This window comes from Fulmarus glacialis, unplaced genomic scaffold (genome assembly GCF_000690835.1).
Source record: "Fulmarus glacialis isolate BGI_N327 unplaced genomic scaffold, ASM69083v1 scaffold969, whole genome shotgun sequence".
NCBI lineage: Eukaryota > Metazoa > Chordata > Aves > Procellariiformes > Procellariidae > Fulmarus > Fulmarus glacialis.
Genome location: NW_009233752.1, coordinates 92,944 through 118,309, shown reverse-complemented (window position 1 = coordinate 118,309; position 25,366 = coordinate 92,944). Strand labels below are relative to the sequence as shown.

The following is a 25,366-nucleotide window of genomic DNA, read 5'->3' as shown; positions in this document are numbered from 1 at the left end:
ACTGTATCTGTGATACTCTATGAAAAAAATGCTGGAAAATACTAAAAAAGGTGAAGTTGTCTTCCTCTCCTTTAAAGTAGATTTCAAGTAGAGGGTGTTCTGCTTTAACACTCTCAGATGAAGAATCGCTGTAAAACTGCACGTGAACGAGATAATACTCTATTAAAACGCTGGACAGAAAGGCAAACTAAGCCAACAAACTACTGGAGAAAAACAATCTAGCTCCGAATACAGCATTGCTGTGATTCCAGATTCTTGTTTTCCTAATGATCCAATGTGTATAGATAGCTTCACGTAGACAGCTTTCACAATAAAATTACAAACAGCTTGAATAGATTTAATATAAATGATAGCAGGGAAACAGATACACATTAATATCCCAAAAAAATCTTGAGAATTTTATGATTTTTTAAAAAAAACAGGAAACGCATTAAAAAACTGCACCCATGGGTAGAGGCGATTGAGCTAATAAAACCGTATTTTAGATTGTAACCTTCTTTTATAGCTATCTTTTTTCACTGGCATTTGTTTTCTATTCATTTGCTTCCCTGGTACTGTCTTCTGTGGTATCATGCCACCATGACCAAAGTGACAGACTTTTGTCTCTGCTGGATTAATCAGTGTGTTCTTTGATCCATAACATATGCTTCTAGTAGACATTTAGCGTCAACATATTCAAGATTTGTGGTCTGGCAGTTCGGTGCCTGATGTTAACCTAGCTGATAGACAATTTAGAGGTTTTTGGTTTTGTTTTTGTTTTTTTTTTAATTGAGTCTGCCTTTCATCCATAATAGGGCCTAAACAACGGAATAAAGTATGTGATGTTAAATATTTGATATCTTTGGTTGAAGATTAATTTTTTTCTGGGTGAGAAAGCACTGAGAGGCTGACCAGATGAATATCTCATCTCCATAGGCACGGCGTGTACGTTTTTGTGCACATCTTAGGCACAGGGTTTGTGTATTCATGGTCAGGGAAGCCTGTCCTCACAAAGAGGACATGAGCTCCACACCACCACTTCTGAGGCCCCGGGGGCCTGTCCAGGACCCTGCTACGCTGACGCTGCTCCAGGGGCACGGCCGGGCGCTACGGCCGATGGAAAAGCCCCAGGGGCAGTGAGCTAAGTTACCAAAACCTGGCCTGCTGTGACTTAGGCTTGAGAGGACTTTGTGGCAAGAACCCAAAGTTGGTCTCTGCTGGGATGGTTGCGGCGGCTGGTGGGGGATGCAGGAGAGCCACGGTAGCCCACGGCATCAGGAGAGCCGGGCTCCTTCCTGCAGCGCCCGCTCCTCGCCCTGCCCCTTCCCAGGGACAAGGACCTACCCGGGGCTGTGAAAGCGGGTGGCTTTATTTCCTCTAGGTGCTGTGTAAAATTGTAAAAAAGTTTCATCAAAGGAAACTGGTAAAGGGCAGGGTAAAGAACAGAAGGAATAGGGTGGTAACGCAAGATATTTTTCCTTTAGTATATCAATTAAACAAAGGATATCAATTAATGAGATTCAAACTATTTAATTATTTTTTCATTGAGAGGTATAGCACATGATTTATGGCTCAGCTACTCCTTTACTGATCATACTGCTATAAAGTGCTGCATAATATATTGCTTTCTACTATGTTGTGCACAGATAGAAATGGCAAGCGTTAAATGGGATTAACTGCCCTCAAAATAGTCTGGGCTTGAAATTACTTACACAAGGCCAGTGTCAAAACTGCCTTTGACTTCAGAAGGTGCTGAATTATCTCCTCATCCCTACCTTCTGCAGCACACAGGCACATCCCTGTCCATGGCAGACCTGTACAGGGCCCCAATACGTGTAATATAGAGGAGAGAGGATCTATTTTTTTTTAAAAAGCACTGTCCTGCCATGAAGAATTAAACAGAAAATGAATGGAGAAACCAAATGTCAGCTGCTCCCTTAGACTTCAGGGTTCAGGAAACTCTGCTTAGTAGGAGTGGGAAAAGACTGGCAGGCTGAAATCTAAAAGAATAATTGTATTACAAGATCATGGGAGATTATTTTTCTGCAAAAACAATCCTGAATTGCATCCTACAAGGCAAAATTAATTCACCCATTCCTCTAAACGACAGGGTTTTATTAACTGCGTATTCATTTGGTGTGCGCAAAATTAAAAATGGGCTCAGATTACAAAACGTTACGTGCATCTTTCTTTCGTTTGACAACATGGAGCTCAATGTGATTAACAACGTGGCAGCTCATAGCAAGAAGAAAAATAATTGTTTTTTCAATATACAACCCCCATAATAATTCAGAAATCAATATGCATCCTCAGAGAGTTTCCCCCAGCAGAGGTTTGTAGGAAGCAGGGTGGCCTGCCTTTATTTCCTTATGAATGTGAAGCTGTTGCAGCCTTGGCTAGCCTGGCTTTTTTTTTTTTTAATGTTTAACTATAACCACTGGGACTGGAATCATAGCTTCTAGTGGCCTAGTATGAATATTAATAAGACACTGGGCCATGGAGTTCCTTGCTGATTTTGACAGTTTAAAGGATCAGTTAGTTAATTAGAAGATGACATGGCACATCGCATCCCTTGGCTCCATCCTGCCTTCTGTCTCCTCGTTTCATTTTCTTTTTTGACATGTTAGATTACATCATTACTTGTAGTTTCACTTGTTAGCCACACCATGAAATGAGAATATTTTAAGCTGTAATTATTGTGATTTCTCTCCTCTGCTAAGAACATGAAACTCAAAGAAAGCATACAGAAACTTGAACTTCAAAGACTTAGGAATACATGCTTCATAGTTTATAACCGTCTAACTACAGCCAATAAACAGAAAAAGATTTTAAGTAGCACAGAAAAGTGTGTTGATCATCATACTGGCAACCAATCTAGTATTTTAAGTTAGGCACCCCCATTGTCTGTGCTTTATTTGTGAGTTATTTAATGCTCTCCTAGGAGTATTTATCAGAAATCTAGGGTCTCTTCCGCCCAGCCATGAATTGATTGTGCCTCTAGACACGTCCATACAATCCAGTACATTCATTGCATTGTACTATCCTAAAAAAAGTATGAGTTTTCTATCATCATCATAGTCAGAACAGACAAAAATAACATGAACAGAAAGCACGGTACTATGCAGCAGCCCTCATTTCGGGAAACAACAAAGGATAACAAAGATGGACAGGGGATAAGAAATTCCATTGAAACGTTAACTTATTTCTTAACTACACCTGATACCCCAAAATAGACAAGCCGCAACCCAAAACATAAAAAAGCTACAGTCATATCATAAATCACAAAAACTTTCAAATTTTGCATGCCAGTGTCATGCTGCAGTTAGCCATCAGGACAAAAATTCTGGACCCGTAATAAGACTTTGGAAGAACCACAACCACTTACTTTGTGTATTACTAGATAATCTCATTAATTAGTATCTGTCTTCTAACTTACATTCGGTCTGTAAAGTTCTTATCAAGGACATTGGTCTATTTCTGCAGAGAAATGCAGAGAAACACGTGTGCGTCTTACTCTCTCAGCAGGCTTGCCAGTCTGCAAACAGAAGAGTCTGCAGGAAAATTGGGACGCAGTTTACGCATTGTGGAAAGCCTGCAGCTCTGGGGCTTCATTGGAAATTACAAGATTAGTGGATAAACGTGTGTTCCAATAGGAACGATCATTTCTGGGTTATTGTTGGTATTCATCACTGTGTCCGATTGCCTGTGTACTTTCACATTTCTTTTATCAAATGTTTGTATTTGTGTATTCATTTCAATACTGCTTAATCAATACTGGTTATAGAATATGTATTTTGAGGGAAGAAATTGCAGAGGAAGTATATCTACATAATAACTCTATGCAGTTAGCCAATACAATAACCTATGTAGGTAAATTTATTTTTTTCATTAAGGTAAACATGTAACCTCCCATTGATTCACAGGGCTTCACAGAAATACAGTGCTAATAACCGGTGGAAATCACTTCCATTGCCATTGAAGATAAAGCTAGGTAATGTTACCTGTTGACAGAACAAAGTTGGGAGTTGTGTGCCTCCAACAGTGGACTTTACTCAGTGAACTAGAATTCCTTGTTCAAGGTGAACCAAGTTAGGCATGAAAAGTGTCCTTGTATCAGAGACGGTATTAACGCCTTAAAGTGTCTTTTATCAAATCAATGTTATTGCAATAGTATTGATTTCATAATGAAACAAGAAATGAACTAGCATCACTGCAATTTCATAGCCTGGTGAGATTATATTGTAAAGAGGATAAATGGAAACCAAATACGATGCTATATTGTTGGTGTATTTCATACACTAAACAATAGAAAACTATGCACTAGAGCACTCAAGTAGGACCTTAGCCATCTTCTGTATTCTTTCCATCGTTTCAAGATTATGTCTTGGTCAGCACTGGGAAAGCACAGGTGAAGTTTGCAGCACAGGCACAGCCTGTCTCTGGGATTGCAAACCAGTCAGAGTCCCCACGTGCCTCTGTTACTCTTTTCTCTTACCCCATACAAGTAACCTGTTTTGACTGTACTTCTGCTGAAGCAGAGATGATTGTCTGCTCCACGTGTGCAGTACCCAGCAGAGTCCTGCAGTCACTGCTGGCCCCCTCTGTATGCTCACACTGGAATTAATCACACAGACCAGTTCTGGAGCTACTGCCAATCTCCTTCAGTGGAAATGCATCTTTCCCAACTTCAAAGACAAAAATGAACACTTACATTTCCTTTGTTCCCAAAAGCCTTAAATCCCTTTTCATTCAAGGTCTGCTCATCTTCTGGGTCTTTTCTGTATAGGAGCTCTAGCTGCAAATTAGCAGTAAGATTCCTCATTGTCCACCTGAACCTAGAAATGAACACAAAGGCAAACATATAAGCAACTTTTTTCATTTTGACTACCATTTACTATTAATACTTAATATTCCCACATATCCTTTTCATCAGATGGTTAATATAAAACCTAATGATATTCCTGTTTTGCTCTGTTTCAAATTAAGTGTGGAGCAGTAAAAACTGAGAAATGAAAGTTAATATCTTTTCAAATAGAAATGGCTTAAAATTCATAATAGGAATACAGTAGCTAAAATACAAAAGTAAGCGAAGACTGTGATCCTTAGCAGGTCTTGGTAGTTTCTGGCCATATATTATTAAGCTTTATTCAGTTGACCCTAAGGGGAGTTCATCTGGAGACATTAAGGTCAAAGAGTAGAAGCATTTGGACACAGTCAAATGGATTTTACACCTTTGTATCTTTCTGACATTACTGTTTTGCTTCAGCAAACTGCCTAATATCAGATATATCCTACTGGGTACCTTTCTAAATCACTTCAATTTTCTTTGTCCCTGGGCTACAGTTATATGATCAGGATCCAAAGCTATCACAGACTATGATATACTGTTTTACTTGCTCGTTTGTATTAGAATGAACTTTATTAGCTTTTGGGCACATGTCTATCAGTTTTAAAGATTAAATATTATGTCAATAGTTTTTATGCAGCATTCAAGTACACTGAATCATTTTGCTTGCTCTGAGATTATTAAAAGTGTATTATTGCTTTTACAGAAAACATTTTTATTTTAAAATGAACCATCACTCATAGCAGTCTCTGCTTACCAATGCTATCCCTCTAAAGTGATATTTCACAGCAAAATCAAAATGGGGATAGGTGCTCTGTAAGTAATTTCAGATTTGAGAGCAAGTGAACCTTATAAACACAAGTGTATAACTAACATTTGACTCCACACTCCTATGCTTTCACATTATCCACTTTCTTCCTTTAAATATTCTTAATTTTCCATTTTATATTCTCGTAACTGCTAACAATAACCACAGCGCTTTTACCATGTAAAAACTGACAATGTGTGCAGGCTTAAATTTGTCATTCTTCTTAAATAGAAACTATCTCGTTAAATAACCCGTAAAAAATTACAGAGATGAGCTTGGCTGTTCCAGTATCAAAACCAGGAAATCAAAGATGCTTTTTTGCGAGGAAGCTGAGGTTTCAGCTAACATGAAAGAAGCTTTTAGAGCACAAATCCAGCCTGTAATCAGATTTTCTCATTTCCTTGCCAGTCTCCGTACTTTTGGTTTTGTGGTTCATAGTGGCTGACTACATTGTGTCACAAATGGGAAAATGGAAGGGATTTGAGCTAAAGAACAACTCTTTAAAGCGTGATCTGCCTCCAGGTCCCTCACTTGGGCATTGCGAGGCTTGAAGTATCACAGCTGGCAGATGGTGATTTCGGAGCTGGCTTACGATTAGGTGAAAGAGCACTCCTTTTTTGATTAGTTCATTCTCTGTCCTCTGTAGCTAAAACACTGTTTCACCCGCCTCCATCACGGTATCACCACTGTAAACCCAGCACGTACATCCCCCTGGTTCAGGGATCACCTTTTGTCTTAATCTTTGACCAAGACCTCTTGGCACTGCTGTAATAGACACCCGAATAGGCAGCCCACAGTAGGAGGAGTTTCACAGTCCACAGGTCAGCTCTTGGCATCCTGATTCTCCCCATCAGAAGGTCTCAGTGGCATATTAAACAGTTATTTACCCTATTCTGACCTCATCATTTCTGCTTCATGAAAGACTGAATTAACACAATAGCATTCTCGTATCTACTGGCCTCGCAGTGCTTACAGTGATGTTGCTAATGTTCCTATAATATTAATGTCTTTCTCAAGTGGCATAAATTAAAGAGATATCAGACTCCTTAAAGAGCTCAGAAGACCGAACAGCTCCTTCAGTGGTTTAACAATAAGTATCATTTTAAGTTACTTCTGAGAATTGGAACTCTTTCAGAGATGCTAAGTAGAGCAAATAAGGATCTCAAGACTTCAACGTTAACTGATGGGAATAAAGCCAACGTTTTACATTTGCTTTCACATCCTCTCTTGTGGTATGTTTTAGTTTAAATATTTTGGCTCCAGTCTTGAAGCTTCCAATGCATAGGCAGATTGCTATGCCCATATGCAAAAAAAAAATGCAGAACTGAGATCTTTTTGCTGCTATGTTTAGAGTATGTATTTAATTGTGCCTGCACAATGCCATAGAAAATCCTGGTTTGCTTTCACATATTCAACAAAGGACTTTTTAGAAGGGTATTTTTAAAGTAGATCCACACTAATTAAATGTATTATTAAGAATCCAACACTTCACAGCTATCGGTGGATTGCAGTATTGAAAATTTGCAAATAAGCACAGGGAAACAGAACTCAATCTGAACACATTCTGAACAACGAGGCACTCAGGCTTTAATAGAGGTAACCCAATAGCTATAATTAAAAAGCATCCTAACACACTTTGAAAAATTCCAGATACTTACTTTAAAGTACAGTTGTGTAGCACAAAGAGTGTTCTTTCGCACCACACTGTGTAATCATAATCTGTACAGTTTCCTGACTTCTGTTTATATAACACACCAGTGTGAGAATTATTTATAGTCACAGCTGTTCTCTTTCCTAGCCTTTGTTTCTCACAAGTCTTAAATATTTGTAAAACCAAGAAAAGTAATTAAAGTATTGATACATTAAGCAAACATTTCCCCAATCACACAGTTTAAATAGGAATCATTTGTTTAAACAGAACTTGGTAAGTATATGTACAAAAATATAACGTTAAATAGTTACTGCATACTAGGAAAGGCAACTTGCATTTAAAGAAACAAAATAAACAATGCCAAACCATTACTAATACTGCAGTCAGCCACTCAAACATTAGGAACTCCCAGAACCAAGTGCAACGGTTTGGTGTTTGCCCAGATCTGTGAAGTAGCTACGTGCCATCTGCTCCTCGCACAAAGGACACGAGTTTATTCTTGCTGGTGGGAACTGCTGTCTAAGAGCCAACACTTGGCAGCCTAAGTCCTTACCCTTGAAAAGCTGGCAGAGAGCGCTTTTTAGCCTTTGAGCTCCTAATAAAGTTCCCCTCCAGGGTGCAGGTCCCTCATGAGTGCTTTATTTCCCTCTTTATTCTGATTCACCATCCCATGCAGACAGGCAGGACACCTCAAGTGCATTGGTCTCCAGTGGATTCCCCTTACCTTCCAACACCTGACGGGCTTAATCGTAAAATAAATCAAACATTTAAGTAACGAAAATTATACTAGGCTTGTAGTTACAAGCTGAGAGATTGTAGTTTGCAACTAAGACAAATGCAAAAAGCAAAACCAGTCTGTGGTCTGTGGCAGGATTCCCTCCTCGCTGTCACCCACCGCCTGTCCAGGACATCCAGATTCCCGGAGACGAGAGCAGCACCCTGCCCTTCGTAGTGGGCCATGCAGTCTGGCTGCTTTCCGCCTTCTGTTCCTTGGGAATTAGCTTGTGGACACAAAAGCAAACGTCTGATAGTCGGAGCCAGGTATCTTGGTAAAAGGGATTTTGCAGACTCGGTCACATGTAATCAGTCAGGGAGCAAGTAGTCTAGATAAATGCTAATGAAAGCTCTTGCTGGCACCTTGTGTATTCAAAGGCTATTTACTATTGTTCCTAGTCAGCTGGCTCGCTAACTTCCCATTCAGTCTGGATTGCTCAGATTCAGCTGGGACCACTATAATATTCACATTACATGTAATATAAGCCATCCACTACGCATATATCTTGTTAAGCTCATTATCTGTGGCACACTGGCGAGACCACACATGACACATTGTTAACGCAGACGACAGATCCCGTAACGAGCTGCCTTATCGGGACAAACCAAAGGAAGCTAGTTTACCTCCACCACATACGGCACACATTGACATGTTCCTGGGCTTGCCTGCGTACATATGTTATAAAGCAAGTGTAATCACACAATTAACATCTACCCCATCCCAGTGGCTCTTTCTGGCTGTCTGGGTCCAGCAGTGAGGAGCACTGAGAAGATCTCTTTGTTCTGGGTATCAGTCCTCGAACCTCACAAAGAGCGATTAGGAAACAGAACTGCAGCGCTGGGGCCTCGTCAGACCTTCCAGCATCACCCACCAACCTCGTTTATTGTGGAAGAAGTCTCGTAAGAATTAAACTGGAAACTTGTAGCAACTTTTTACTCAGAACATGCAAACTGCGACAGCTTAAGAGCTGACCAAATTGAGCAGATTTCACAGGGACAACACAAACCATCCTTGTGCCAAACTTCAAATTCTTGTTTCAAATTATGTCGATGCTAAAACCTTCTCCAAGAAAACATATCCAGAATTTCTTAACATGGGCAAACAATGTGTTTTTTATCCTGTAATCTTACTCTTGGAAATGACTGAAACACTTCAGCTGAACCGTACCATTAAAAGCAAAAATCAGCCTTGGACAATGCCTAGAACACAAGTTTGCAGCCCAAATGTTTAATGTTTAGCAAAGAACTGTAAAAACTAGTCTATATTAACCTGAGGCAGCGCTACCATTTCTGCCTAAGAGATGAATAGAGAAATAGGAATTAGATTTCAATAATGCAAAACATCTCCGTTGAGGTAAGCGCTGGCCTGACTGTCAGGCTGGCTTATTTACCAGAGCAACAGTGCAACAAAGCCAACTGCACGGTTAAGCCACGCTGTTTGCTGCTGAGCAACGTGCTTAGGCTTTGTTAGCTGAAGAATCTGAAACATCACATTTATGGGATCGCTCCACTCTTACATCAAAACAAGTCTTCTGCTGGACTTACTCTCCTGGCCTGATTTACGGATTATCTGTCTGAATCACATGAAATGTTATCTCACGTAGTCTATCATGTTACTATAGGAAAATAATAAATAGGTGCATTTCCGTTGAAACTGGCAATGAAATATCCCGCATGTTTCTGTTTTATTTCTCATTAGATCCAGCTGCATGCTCTTTCTAAAAAAATTCCTGACTGAACCCAGCCACCTGAACTGAACTACAACATTTAAATAGCAACTAGTATTTAAGAAGAAACTTAATTGCACGGGGGGAAAAAATTTCATAGGCAACATTTTTGAAAGTTATACATTAAGTTGCTTAATCAAATTACTTAACCAAAAATTATCTAATCAAAGCAATAAATTTTTTTTACAATTTCACTAGGGTCTTTTTTTTTTTTTTTTTTTACTTAATTCACTTATCACCATCATCATCTCTGCTTTCAGGGAACACTAGTTCCCCTCATGCAAGAACTTTCCAGTTGTTCGAGATCCACAGCCACTGGCTGTCAACCAACTTTGGAAAAGCCCATAGGACGTGGTTGGCATATCTAACCAGGGATAGCCCAAATCATTCTTCAGCTTAGAGGGCCAGCAGCGAGATCCAGGCTACCTCTGCCTTGCTCTAACCTTGCAAGTTCTACCACCATTGCAGCAGTAATCTCATCAGGGAAACATCGCAGTCACAGCACAGGGATGGAATCCCCGTCTGCTTTCAGATGTTTGGCAGGGTTTTGAAGAGGTCTCCTTTCTTTCTTTTCCTCTAAGTAGGTAGATTTTGCTACCAAAACATAGTCTCAGAGTTAAGGGACCCCCTTCTTGTCACAGTCGCTATTTACTGAAGTTTAGTACTAAAACATATGGACAACATGAACGGCATTTCAGTAGCTGATCATTTTAATGCAAATTGTGAGTTAGTACAATTGTAGCAATAGCTGAGTATCCTACAAAATACCTACGTACCGAGTTTGGACATAAAAGCTGCAGATGGTCCTTGCACAACATTTCCATTGCCATCTACAGAAACTTGCTAAGTCAATAGTCAGAAACCAGTTAGAGAACCGCGGCACGAGATGCAGGCCCCTCTGCCGTGCGACGCCTGTATCAGAATTATACTCTTGGTCTCATTCTTAGTTACTCTGTCGTCTTCTCTTCTTTATAGCAGAATGAATTGAAATAAGGATTGTAAAAATGCACACTTTCTGAATGCTTAAACAATCGGAAACAGCATGGTCAATCCAAACTCATAACACAAGGTAGTGTGTTTCCTACAGACTGGAAAATATCCATAAAGCTTATAACTTATGAGTACTTTTCTAGTTCATTGGGCAGTTCACTGATGTTTTATCCTTTCCATCTGTGGCACAGGTTCAGTGTGGATCTAGGCACTCAAATACTGAATGGTCATAAATGCCATACTTATTTTATTGTATATCTTTCCATAATCTGGTAAAGTTTATATTTTTAACATAACAAATAATATGTAAACCTGTCATTTACACTCTTGAAATACAATGAGAGTCAGTAGCATATATGGCCATTTTTCACTTGGTATAAATATTAATCTAAAACTAATCTAGAAATATTAATCCAAAGCACCCTTTTTTTTTTTTTCTAAATCCACATACATTCCCATATATTTCTTTTGCTTTGTAGCCAGGTCCTAAGGCTGCACGTAGGCTTTCAGTGATAGAGATGTTAAATGCCTGGTTCAGTCATCTCCTACTATAAAACCGAGGCTCTCAGATGGCACCACAGTATGAGAGAAAAATAAGTGCTACTAAGCATATTCAACTTTGCCACAGCCGATGCCGAGTTTTGTACCATTACATTCATTTCGTTGTGGCTTACATTTAAACTGCACTTCTAGCCTGCTTGAATACGTTAAGAATTATCCTGAGGGACCACAGTAAAATGTAGTCATGTTTATTTGTAATTGCTACAAAATGGTTTACAAAATTGTTAGTGTCTTTTATTACGCCTGCTACTGAAGCACTTGCCTGTTAATTAGAGAAATTTCGGCTGTCATAGCTGGCAATTATAGCTTCTGTATCACTGTCTGTTATGAATAGTCAATGAGAGCTGATTAATATGCATGAGTAGCAGTATATAGTGTGTGCATCGGAGCACAGTGCCGCAGCCGGAGCGGAGCGGCAGAGGGAGTGCTGTGTACTGCCAGGGAAGGAGGGAGAGCACAAACGAGCAGAGCACCGTTGCTCTGCAGCACCCTGTGCCCTGCCACTGTGAACTGTTTCGGTCCGGCTGACCCACCTAGGGGTTTCAAGGATACCTGCATGCATGCTCGTTATCAGAGATTTCTGTGGCTGCTCTGGTGAATAAGGAAGATTATTTCTGCCACTTATTTAAACATGGGATGCAGTTTGTGCACTCTACAGAAGCAAGAAGAACAGTACAAGTTACTGTATGAAGTTTGTCAGGTAAAGAATTAGATTTCATTTCTAAAAGCAAATGTTCTCTTTTAGGCTTGTGACCACTGTTAATGACAGGGAAGATAGAATACCAAAAAACTGCTTATACAAGTGGAAATGAAAGGGGGTTTGCCTTATTTGATGTGTACGATAATGATTATGTTTTTATGATGTACCTTCCCATTCACACTTGCAGAACATCAAATATTTAAATGCATGCTATTATATATCAAACTTTTTAGAAAACTTTACATCACAAAATAGGACTCCAGTATGTATTTAGGCAAAATTTCTTGACAAGGGTCATAGCTTGGTTGCACACTCTTTGAACAAGTTGGGAAAGACATGCAAGGAAGGTTTTGTATCTGTTTACAAGTCCATACAGACACTTCTTTCTGTGCAATGCATTCATTCAGTGCTCAGTCCAAGTCTTTAAGTGCCTGTTCCTGCCAATATAAATTTATGTCCAGTTGTTGTAGTTTCTGCACCTCATGCACTTCTGCATGTAGAAATACCAGCTAATAAATAGTTAGAATTGACAGCAGATCAAAACTACTACTTTATGGATCCTTCTATGTCAAATTATTCATATCAAAGATGTGACAAGTTTTCTAAAAGTGTGATAACACACTAACATCTATTACAAAAATGTTGTTTCCTATGTTTCTGTTTTTCCTTCTGTCTGTACTATCTCCCTCTCTGAAATGTCTTACTCTGTCACATCTGAAGTATGATTTGAACCAAAATAGCATGATGGAACCATGTAAAGCAGTGGCGAGGTGTTTAGGGACGTACTCCGACTGATCTCTTTTGAAATAATCATAGGCAGAAAACTTACGGTTAACCTCTGAAAACGTGAAGTGGGTTGTCTGTACAAACACTCCAGATAAACAGAAACTACCCAGATCCTTCAAGCTGTACTGTACCACCTCGCCGTTCCTAAGGCGGTTTAGAATAAGTGACAATTACCCCCAGTCACAGGAGCGTCGGGCTGGTTGACATTTCCCAGCGCTGTTGTGTGCTGCGCTCGCCGGCAGAGGGAATTGCTCAGCGGTGCAGGGGAGTGAAAGAAATCCTGTGTCTTCGCTGCGCTACCACCTGCATCCGAACACAGATACCGATGTCACGGACAACAAAGTGAATAAAATATGTGGTTTATACGTTATGCTAGTGGGGAAGCGATTAAATTTTGAACACACAGTTTTGATCTAATTTGCGTTCACTCACCCAAAGGGCACTGACGCTTTGTGGAAGAAAGAAAACTTGTGACAGCAAATAGGAAGACATGTTTACTGTCATTTCTATTTATACTAACTCACTTCCACTTGCTACGCTGCTATGCATGTGATGGTGAGAAGAATTTTAGAGAAAGGTAATCGCATTTCTCAGACATTACTCTGTACCGAGAACTAGTTTCAGATGCTGCCTGCAACAGCAGACCTGCTACCAGGTATTGTTTGTGCAAATCCTCCGTTCAGATCAAGCAGTGGCTGTGGTAATACTTACCTGTCCCCCAAGGTGCCAAGTTTTCACACAGCCTGGGTTTGAGGGCTATCAGCGAATCACATTCAGAAGTGCAACAACCAGAAGAAACTAAGCAACAAATTATGAACATTTTGATTGTTTAGGAAGCTTGCACATTTTTTATTGTGAAATGAAGGTGGCAGAGAGCCTTTACAAATTACTGACATCTCCTAACAGATGCAGGACAACATTCTTTAAATACATGTCCTTAAAATCAGTCACAGGAACAGTCCCGCTGATATCCGAGATGACTAAACTATCTGGTGCTGGCTGCAGGTGCAGATCTCTGGCAGTAGTTTGGATTTAGAAATCAACCTGCAAAGTGCTGCAACCCCGTTTCAGCAATGTGTGGAGCACAGTGCACAGCACCCGTGATTAACTCTAAGCGTGGAAGTCCTTTGGGGAAACATGGTTGGAATACCCTCAGCTTCCCACAGAAGTGAGAGGTGCATGTAATCCTATAAAACTGGAATTTCTAACATAGTAAAACCTGAATTATTTAAGACTGTAATCCCTGATTATTCCAGAATATAAATTATCATGCAAAATTATTTTAACAGGGTACTACTTTGATTTCTTTGCTTCACAAGATAGGTGGGAGGGAATTCTATAGCTTAGGGAGTACATCCAGATAATTAAATGTCATTGTAACTATAAAAATACATCCTTATGTAACCTATACATAAAAGCAATCACTTAAAATTTAACAGTGAGGGAGAGGAAGTATCATTTTCATTTAAAATAACACCATATAAAAGACAAAAGTTTCCAAATATGCTAGCAGTAACAAATACCTCTTATAGTGGTTTTATTTTGTATCATCCATGTAACCCTAATATCATGTGATAAGATGACATTGCCATTTCTAAGAAAACTAAAAAAAGCTTTTTTTAAAGTCTGAGTTCGACAAAATTTGCATAACTTGGTCTTAGGAAATACTGAGCATTGTTACATATAAATCCCTTTAGTCGTATTTTTTAAAAGTTCATGACTCTGAGATGTAGGAATTCAGAAAACACTTGCAAGAATTAATAATAGTACATAACTGCACTTTCTCTATTAGGCCAAGAGCTTTAGTGTGGCTGGGAAATTAATGCTTCAATAAATTACAATTCCAGAAGGTCCGGTACGTCTGGCTCCGTAAGTCCTCATAACAGAGAGCACAAAGAGGATCAAATATACCAGAGCTCAGGCTTTATCCCTTCCTCATCCATAGATAATTCAAAGAGATCCTCTTCATTAAGGGCTTTGGCACACTGCCTACGATTTCTTTTTGGGCCGCTGTGGGCTTAATGATGCAGAACAATGGTCTTCCCTCTTGCTGAACACATACCTTATTGTACCTTTAATCACATAATAAAAACCAAATTAAGACACCTCATCATTAAAGTCTATAGTAGCTCTGCATATCAATGCTTTGTATTACAAATACAAAGGGGACTGTGGCAGCTTGAAATCTTGATACAGAACAGTATCAGTGATGATAAGCGTGCTGTAGCAGCAACATGATGCATATAACATCTTAGATGTATCCTGAGGTTTACTTCCCGGTTGTATACAGCATATGAAATGAAGTAATTATATGCTATAAGATTTGGGGTTTCTAGTTAAATGGAAATTTTTTTTAGAAGATTTTAAAGGTTGTGAAAATGAAGGGAGAAGGGGGAAGAAAGAAAAACAGAAAATTGGAAGAGTGTTTTAGACCAGTTTTCCAGTTTGCTTTCCTCAGTATCATCAGCTCCTACACAAACAATAAGAGAAATAAGGGCTTTTCCCTTTGTAGGAAAATTCCTGGGGGACTACCAAGTAATCTCTATTGAAGGAAACTTACAGAAGAACGAGTCATCCGAGATAGAGCTTTTGAGTTTGTAAAATAGAAGAAGATTAGGACTTCAGTGTAAGAAACTTTCTGAGTACCTATTTCACTCTAAGTGCATGTTTACACGCAGTTTGGGAGGGAAGCACGCAGTGAAATCATATACTAAACAGACACTTAATATTTCCAAGGATAAGAACACAGAGTTTTAAATCACAGATGACTCTAAACTGGATGGGCAATGCTCAAAGCTGTTCCTTGGGATTCAAGATGATGGAGTTCATCCAATTCTCATGGTGGAAAGATATCATAAAAACAACCCATCAAAACTGGCACTTCCAGCTGAGAAATCATGCGATAAGTGAGTATGGAGACTAACCCCTTCCTCCAGGCTGTCCCTCCAGAATAAGGATAGAAACACTGGCAGGAAACAAGCTCACGTTGCCACTGCCCTTGCTTCAGATGATCCGAGGTCAGAAGATTTCTGCCTCTATGATTGTTGAGCTGGCACCTTTCACAAATACTAAAGTTCGTATATAAATAAACAGTTGATGTAATGATCTTTTAGTGTTCTAGTAACTTGAAAGCCCCATTTCACATGCTCTTGGCCTGGCACATCTCCGAGACAAGTAAAAATGACAGCCTTGGTAAAAACAATAGTAGGCAAGCTGGATTTGTCTTTTCAACTACACTAAGATATGACGCGGCCAAGGTTATATAAGCACACAGCATACAAAATTGCTGTGCTAATGAGGAGACGGTAGTGATGAGGAACTAACCGACACTGTATTTCATTGGCAACTTCCAGCAGCATCACTTGCAAGGAGACTATTCCTTCAGCAGAACTCACACACAAACCAGCTGCACTGAGCTCATCACTGATATGGTTCCCTTTGCCATTAAAATTCCATTCACATGTTTGGACTTGCAAAAATTAGACTAAAGTAATCAGCCATTAAGAAAGCCTGATTCAAGGAAACAGTCTAACTAGACTTAAACCTACTGAGCAATGATGTTATCCTAAATCAGGTCCAGAATGAAGCTTGCCAAAATAAACATTAAGGTTAAAAAAAAAAAAAAAAGAAATCTCTAATCAAAACTGTAAGATTTGGGAAACAAAAATAATTGCCTCTGTACGTAGGCTTTTCACACTCTCAAATTTAATTGGGCAGCCAGAGAATTAGTTGGTCTACATTTCAGTAGTTTGCCATGTTAGGACCGAACCGTTGTGCCAATTATAGTAAACTGGTCTACTTGAAATACACTGTATGGCTTCTAATACTCTGTATGTACACTGTCTGTGCTGCAGCTGAAATTAAGAATACTGTTGAAGTTATATTCTGTCACTTCACTACCATTAAAGTTGACCTCAATAACAGTTGTGAACCTATCACACTTACTTCAGAGTAGGCATGTGTTTGCTTAAACAAGATGTTAATTCCAAGGGCTTTGTTCTAGACAGGGTTTTCTACTGCTGAATTAGTGCAGCTGTAGAAAAACTCTGCTTGACAGACTGGAGACTCATAATCTTCAGAAAACTGCCCTTTAATGATTGTGGCGCCTGTCTGTGGCTCAGAAGTCCCCTTTCCTAATTAGACATTTACCAGAAACTGGCAATTGAAATTTTCCTCTTCACTTGATGATGAATAATGCAATGCCTCTATTAGGATTTCTCTGGAAGATACTCTTTATTGCATGTTAGAGGAATATTTTGGTCATTAAAAGAACATAAACAAGATGTGATATGAAATAATCAAAATGCCTAATGGTCACCTGTGATATAAATGGATAATTTGACCTACTGTGCACCTGAAATATCTTACTGCTTCATAATCTTCCTAAAATCTACAGTGCTTTTCTTTTTTACATTGAGCAGATAAAATGCTTAACCATAGCATAGCTTTATTTGGAATTTTTTTAAAGTGATAAATGATTGAGAAGATGAGTTTTGTAATGCTTTACACTTACACATCTGTTTAATGCTATAAAGCAGGTGGCAAGAAGTCACAAGGGAGAAGGCACTAGGGACAATCACTCTGTGCTTTACTGTCACATGTCAGACATGGGCTGGAAAAAAGGAAACATATGGAGTAATGAAAAAGTGCAGATTTAATAAATGTGTTTTGTTGTGTTCATTAATAATGAAACAAAAGGTCAGGCTTCACTTTCACTAGGACAGGACAACTCTACATTTACACGTACGTTGGGATTGTTCCTTTCAGAGACTCAGTGGGTAAATGCAGGCAGATCCAGCTAGCACTCCTGAACCCAGTAGCCAGTTAAGGATTTGACAGGAGGGTGACAGAATAAATAATATAAATTATACATAAATTTTAAACAAGTCTACAATATTTGGTACTGTAAACAGTGACTATTGAAGGAAGCCTTCCTATTAATACAGTGTATCTTTAGGCAAAAAGCCAGAGGCCACCATCTAAAAGAAAAATGGTAAGCATCATGGCAGTGTTTTCTTGTGTCAATCCAGTGATAATTCTGGACATTGGACATGTTGGACCATGTGGACATGGATTGGACGCGTCGTCCACTGGCACAGGAACTGGGCATTTCTTCATTTCTAATTGCCGAAACTTCTGGCTTTACACTGAGCCACCACCTTAGCTGTGTCCAGTAGCACTCCATTTTTCAAACACTACCATCAATCTCCTTGGGAACACTTGAGAAATAAAATGCTTCACAGAAAGAGCAGTTGTACAATCAGACTAAAACCGTATTTAGTTTAATGCATTTTCATGGATCATGTGCATTTACACTGACTGAATTAGCTCCTACAGCATCATTTTAGAGAAAGGGAACATTCATATGTTGCAAGATCATAGCTGATAAAGCCTTTTTAAATTTGGCAGAGTTGCTTGCAGAGCACAACAGAAGCTGTACCTGCCCTGACAGTATCTGTGTAACTGCCATCAATTTTAGCCAAGAAAAGGAAAATAAAGGTGTTTTTATCTGGGCCATGGTCAAGCAGCACGGACTGGAAGGGTAGAGTGAGGTGGTGGGACTTCCACCTACACAACACCTTCTGAGGTTATGTTCTTCAGCTGAGAACACTGCTCTACTTCTGGAGGCAGATGGCCCAAGATTACAAAGCATCCTCTGCAGATACCAGGTAGCTACTGCAGGAGCAGGCCCTCTTATTAACAAACCCACTTGGATCTGTCATTGCTGCTGGGTTCCCAGATAGGAGCACTGGGAGGTTTTTTCCATCTTTTCTTGGCAGCAACTTCAATAACCCTCTTCAGAACAGGTATCTTCAGAGCTATGCACAATTGCTCTTTCCCCGTCTTACATCACTGAGATGTTTGTGGAAGAAAGGAGGGGAGTGGGAGGATGGACTCGAAAACTACAAGTGATGAGCAACAGTGCAGGAAATGGGAATGTAGTGGATTGGAGTGGTCTTAAACACGGTGTCTTGGAGATCAGTGTTCAGGTTTTGGTTGTGGTGTGCTCTCATGTGACCTCGGGTAGATCACTAACTTGTTTTGTGTTTCATCTTCTCGCCTGTACAATGCTCCTTTTGTCTTTTTGCTTGGAGCAGGCTCTCCAGAGGAGGCTCTGTCCATTGTCCTGTGTTTGCGTAGTCTGATATGCTACTAAAATAATATTCATATTATTTTAAGGCCTGATCTATATACCAACTTGTACTTCTCTGATTTTAATTGAGGTATGGTTTTAAATATTGCTAGATTGTCAACTATTGGAGCTGTAGGTGCTGTAAAGGCATAGCAGGGGAAAGCTCCCTCTGAGTACGTCTTACTCCTACACCATCCTCAAAGCACCCTCTGTATGCCGCTGTTGGAGAAAGGTGACTGGTCTACAGAGACTTTTGGCCTGATTCAGTACAAGAATTAGGTTTCTTATGTTACTCCAATTTAGCTTAAATCCAGGTAACATTACATCCTCAACTAAACAGATTAATCTTTTACTATCATTGTGTATTATACTTGTGATCACATGATCTAATAAAACATTATCAGTATGGCAACTCCTCTGTTGACTGCAATTACGTTGTGCTGGAATGATAGGAGGAGAGACAACTGGGGACATCAGTGAGTTCGACACCTGCCTGCACAGGGCCCCCTTGTTATAGGATTCTGTATTTTAAATGTAAATCTAGAGATACACAGCTTTTTAAAAAGTAAGTTCTCATTCATAAAAAGAATTTTTTTGTAATTTGCTGTACTAGACAAGTACATAGACATAGGTTTTGCCTCGTAGGAAGAGCATGGAAAGAGCATTTCGATGTAACGTCACGGCAGAAGCAACCCAAGGTGCCACACTGGAGGGACAGTTCCGTACGTGGGCAAATGTAGAGAATGAGAGAAAGCGGGTAATTGCACTTGCTAAATTCTGGTCATTAGTAATTCATGAGTATTTATGGCTGTCATTGTACCTCACTCATCACTGATTGGCTCCCTCTGGGTCATGCTCCTGAAATGGCAGAAAGAGTCATTAGAAGGGGAGGGCCTGTAAACTTCTGTCTGTGTTTTGTATGGACGAGGGTTGTTAAGCCACGAACAAAAGATACACAAAAGATCACCTTTTTAATGCTGACAAAATACGAAAAAGTGTTTCTGCCCTGATATAAAGTCATTTAACATGATGAATGCATATTTAAGAAAAAAGGGCTCCAAGTAAACTTTGTTTATAGAGAAAGTACAAGAGTCTCAGAAGCCCAGGCATTACTTTAAATCTGTTTTCATTGAAGCAACTGATAAAATTCCCCTGTGGTTTTATTTTGAGTCGTGATACATGGGAGCAGAGCCTGAGAATCCCACCAAAGCAGGCACGTTTTAGTATGCTATATACAGTACTGGTGCTGTATTGTTAATACGTAAATGTGCTAATTACTAGCAGAATAAAAATTCCTTTATTTCAAGGGTCTTTCTCCCAAGATTTTCCATTTGGAAGTTAATGGTTTAGAGCACAAATGTATTCTGTACTCTTAAGTAAAGAATTTTTCTTTCGTCTTAACCATTTTGTCATGGATGGCTCACAAGGCAGAAGGGAAATGCACACACATGGAAACAGTCTATTACTAAACAATATAATTCTGTTTTTTTCAAAAAGAGAAAGACTGTCCATATGAGGGAAATAAAAGAGGGATTAGATGGAACTGCAAGAAGAATTAACCTATATTTTGAACCTTCTTTCTCCAATTCCTAAGGAAAAGGGGGTTTAGAAAATGGGCTTTTTGCTGCTCTAGTTTCTATAAAAATCTTTAAAGTTCTGCTGCTTTTTCTTAATATGCAGACTTCTTAAGAACTTGCTAAAGAAGTGAATCAGACCATAAAGAGCGTTTTAAATGGAGCACAGACATCTGTAGTCTAACGGAACTAGCATTTTTATAGTGCACTTCCCAAGGATTTGCATTAATTTCTACAAAGAAAAGCTGCTTACTCATTCTTTAGCAAAAAAGTTTTCTCTGTGACATTTGTGAAGCATAGAAGAACCAACAAGCTGTACAATGCATACAAATGTTTACCATTCATGACATTAAACCCATACAAATCAGTCTAACTTGATGGATGGAAAAATAATTTTCTTTTACAGAAACATTTCTACTTTCTGTTGTATACCACCAAGACCCAAAAACCAATGTTACACACTATTTAAGCAAAAATAAGGTACAAAATAATTATAACTACACACAGTAAACTCTTTACACAAGGATTTTCTGGCTTTCTCAACCTTTCCATTAACTACCACTGCCAACGTCCAGAGTTATTTCATCTGTACTACCGCAAAAGAAGTTTGCACATGCTTGAATGCAAAACTCCTCACCTACACTCATTGAGTGTCCGGCCTCATTCTCTTCTGCAAACCTCTTTCTAGCACAGCGCTGCCCTGTTGCCCTTGCGTCGCCTCTCCAGGTCTGCAGGGCTCCAAGGGGCTGATGTGCATGCCCCCGCCTTGTGACTGCAAGTGGGAAACTGGGAATCGGTTTGAGGAACGCCTTTCCTCTGTAAATAACCCAGGGGTGTAAATTCTGCTATCACAGGAAAAGAGAAAGAACAAATACTGGGTTTTCCATAGGCGCTGTATTCAGAGGGAAGAGAAAGACTTGGTCGTAACCAGGAGGAAATTTTGTCTATGTAAATAAGTGGCACATTTTGATATACCTGAAAGCTCCTAATTTATATCTGCCATCAACAAAGTGGCAATTAGTCTTCTCTACCCACCCAGAAAAATAAAACTTACCTTGCTTAAACAGCTTACCTTGCTAAATAATTAAACAGCAGCTTAATACATAAAGTGACATTTATGTAATAGCACAACTGTGTACTATCTTGTCAAAATATCTTCCTCATACCTCAAACAAAAATAAGAACATGTTTTCTAGTAACAGAGTACAACTCTGTGATCTCAGTCATGGCTGCAAGTCCCATTGACTTGCACAGGAGGTCCAGCCGTGTCCTCGCAGCGTGAGGGCTGGAGGGCTCCCAGCTTCCAGACCTTAGGAAGATTTGGCCTGAAATGAGTTTTTTTCCTGTTTTTCTTCCTTTCCTTGCTGTTGATTCACCCATCACTGATTCATTCTTTCTCCCTCTCTAGTGGCCATGTATACTGTAGCATCCTATACTCTAGAACATAGTAGTATGCTGCAGCTGACAAACTACGTAACAAGTAGTTACCAAAGCAAGAGAGATTTGAAAGCAGACTCAAGAATGCCCTTGGGTCTTACCAAGACTACACCCAGCAAGAGCCTACTGCCCATTTTTACTCTTTTATCTCCAAGCTAGCACTTAAACTTTTCCAGACTTTTTCACAGCTCATAGAAGTTTGATCTTTAAGTATAGTCACATTGCGTTTGTTCCTTTCACATCTCCTAACTGTCATGGGCTGTTCTTCAGCAGTTTCACCTGATGTTTAGGGCTCAACAGTGAAGTTCATCTGCTGCTTCCATTTTCAGCCAGATACAGCTTACATTGACATCTTTTTTTTTTTTCTTTTTATCAATTCCTGTTTATTTTTCTCACCATGTAGTTCTTGGAAATAGGAATTAATGAAAGCCCCATGATTGAAAGGAGAGTTTAAGACATCATTTCCATTTATTTGTTTGGTGGGACCCTCCATTTGGATTGTGTCATGGCCTCCCCTATTACACCTTGTTGCATCATCTCTCTCTTTCTCAATTACAAATATACATCACATTTTACCTTAATTGACCATGGCAGCATTTTCCTTTCCATTATCAGAGTTTGGCCATGCCAATTGAACTCTGTCAGCATGCTCAGCTTCATAACGTCTTGCTTTGCTATTGTACTCATCTCCGTTTCAGTCAGAGCCTGAACTAAGGCATTGCAAAGGCAAAACTCGCAGTGACTTCAGTGAGTATCAAATCAAGCTCAAGTAACTATTTTATTTTCATTCCAAGTATTAAAAGAAAACTTCTAGGAGACCACTGACCTCCCAGACAGGATTATGCCATGTTTATCTATAGATTTCTTGCTGCCTTTACAATGTAAATTTTAGGTAGCATGCTCTCTGCAGCCTACTTCTGTGCAAAAGAATGTAACATACAGCCTACACTATAAATTACTTACTATAAATTAAAATACTATTAATACTATTCTATTTCATAATCATTACATAATTTATATTAAAAAAAAATATCAAGCATCACTTCCTTATTTACTCTATGGTCTTAATTCAGAGTATTTATCTCTGTGTCTCATGCAGTTGCTAAGCCTACTATCTGGCTCCACCACAAATTTCATCAAGGTCCATTCAGTTCAGTTTAACTACAGCTTTCTCCATATTCAATATATTTCCAATGCAAAAAAGGTCCAAAAGCTAAGCATTTCAACATTTCAGACAAGTTAATTTATCCATCTTTTTTGCCGTGAAAGATCCCATTGTCTCTGTCACATAGCATGTAAGGTTCTTAAGAAATTATGCATATTTGTAGGTTTTGGCAGTCTTCTGAAGCATTCATATGCATGGATTTTTTTTTCCTTCTGTGTTATTTCAGATGAAACTATTTATAAGGAAGAATTTTGCTGAGCACAATTCAGCAACATTAGGAATAAAGTCTATGATTTTAGAGCCACTTCTGTACAGATACATTTATTAGCTTTTAACCACTGGGAATAATTGTTTGTAAATTGTGACAAATTTTCCACATAGAAACTAAACATCTTAATATCCTCTATTTGCTGAAGTTTTGGAAGGACTCAAGATTAGCTACAAGTACTAATTCTACACAGATACCAGAAATCAGGCCATTGAGATCATCATTTTTCTTCTGCATCATTTTTGTGCTACTAAAAAAAAATATATATATATACCAAAACCTGCTACTTTTTCTAGACAAAAAAGCAATTTAGCACTGTTACACATAAGCAGACTTGAGAATTACTAGTTTTCATTATCCAAATATTGGAGCATTCCCATCCTCATATCCTTTCAACTGAAAATGATATTAATGATGTGCTGGAATAGTAAATAATAAAAAAAAAAGAAAAGTAAATACAAACTATTCACTGCTCGGTATTTACCACATAATGTGGCGGTTCCTGCAGGTTTTTAAGGGCCCAGGTTCAGACAGTGTAATTTCCCTGCTGTAAATCACTTTAAAGCATATTTTTGCATCATTGCACATTCTTTCATCATTCTACATTCAGAATCTAAATGGTTAACAGCGATAGCTCTGTGCAACCCATTAACTCTTTATTTTGTTAGTGCAGTTCTGAACACATCTAATAGGTCAGCAGTCCACCACATTGGCCAAGACTGCCGATCCAAACAGAAACCTGCAGAGCTAAAAGGATTCCACCCAGTCTGAGTTCAGGCATCAGTCTCTTGTAAGAAATCCACAGACTGACCCTGAAACCATTCATCATGTGAATTGTTTGCCTAATATGATGTGGGTGCTGCCGTATTTCGTAGAATTATTAACTTTTAAAGACAAAATCCCCAACCATATTTTAGTAGTGCATTAAGAAACCCATAATAATAATGGTACAGTGAGTTATGCTTTCATTTTGCTATAATCATTGCCATCTTATCAAACCCATGATATAAAATTGTATATACATCAAATATAAATCCCCTTTTAGAGTTATTTATTTACCATGCTGTGCAGAATCCTAGTATTCTGAAGTGTCCAAGTGGAGACTGTTGAATACAAACACCCAGTGAAATGCTCAGTTCTGACCTGGATCCAGCAATACAAGATGAAAGGCTCTAGCAGAGCAGCCCTGATGCCATTACTCACAGCACTTCTAATGTCCCTGCCCCCAGGTTTTCTCCTGCCCCTCTGTCAGGGCTATCCTTGTACCAAATGAAGCAGAACAAGATGAGCACATGCTCCTCAACAGTCTGATTCACTGTCCGGTATCTACAGTTAAGCCACTGATGAATGGGCATTTGTGAAAGCCCACAGGTAGCAGTTCTGCTGTGGCTGCTGCCAGAGAAGGAGCTCAGCAGTGGCAGCCTGCAGCAGGCAAGCCTACGACACGCTGAGTCTCAACCAAAAGCCAAATGCCAGAAAGTCACGAACCTTTTCTCCAGAAGGTCCCCTTTGCAGGAGGAGAGGTTTTAGATTAAAATTTAGCTGGCTCTTCTCCCAAATTCTACGATCTGGTCTCACGTCCTTCTGCCTTGCTATACAGCACTTCTCTTTTGTCCTGCATTACTAGCTTGTGGAAAACATAGTCAGGGTACTACTTGGAAATAATTCCTGTAGTAACAATTTATGATACAGCCCAACTACCGCCTGTTCCCTACTCAGCCTGACTTTGAAGTATTTTAAAAAAAAAAAAAAAAAAAAAAGCAAGCACAGAGAGGATGCCAGTGCACAGATTTGCAGAAATAAAACGTCCTAAGGAACCTAAACTAAAATGCAGGCCTGTACTAAACTGTCTGTAATCCAAGTTAATTACAATATTGGGGAATAAACTGGAAAGCTATCCTTTGCATGATTTTACCAGTTTTTAGCATAAAGATGTAGAAAGCAGCTCACATGAAAAGTTTCCTGCT

General features: G+C 39.2%; 1 protein-coding gene across 1 annotated transcript in view; it reads left to right on the top strand.

Annotated features, from left to right (window-relative positions):
- Nucleotides 1-11,967: 11,967 nt before the first annotated feature.
- Nucleotides 11,968-25,366, top strand: part of LOC104082325 (E3 ubiquitin-protein ligase PDZRN3-like) — a 32,277-nt gene continuing 18,878 nt past the window's right edge. Inside the window, 1 exon segment of the mRNA XM_009585414.1 lies at nucleotides 11,968-12,036. Coding sequence (XP_009583709.1) covers nucleotides 11,968-12,036 — 69 coding nt within the window.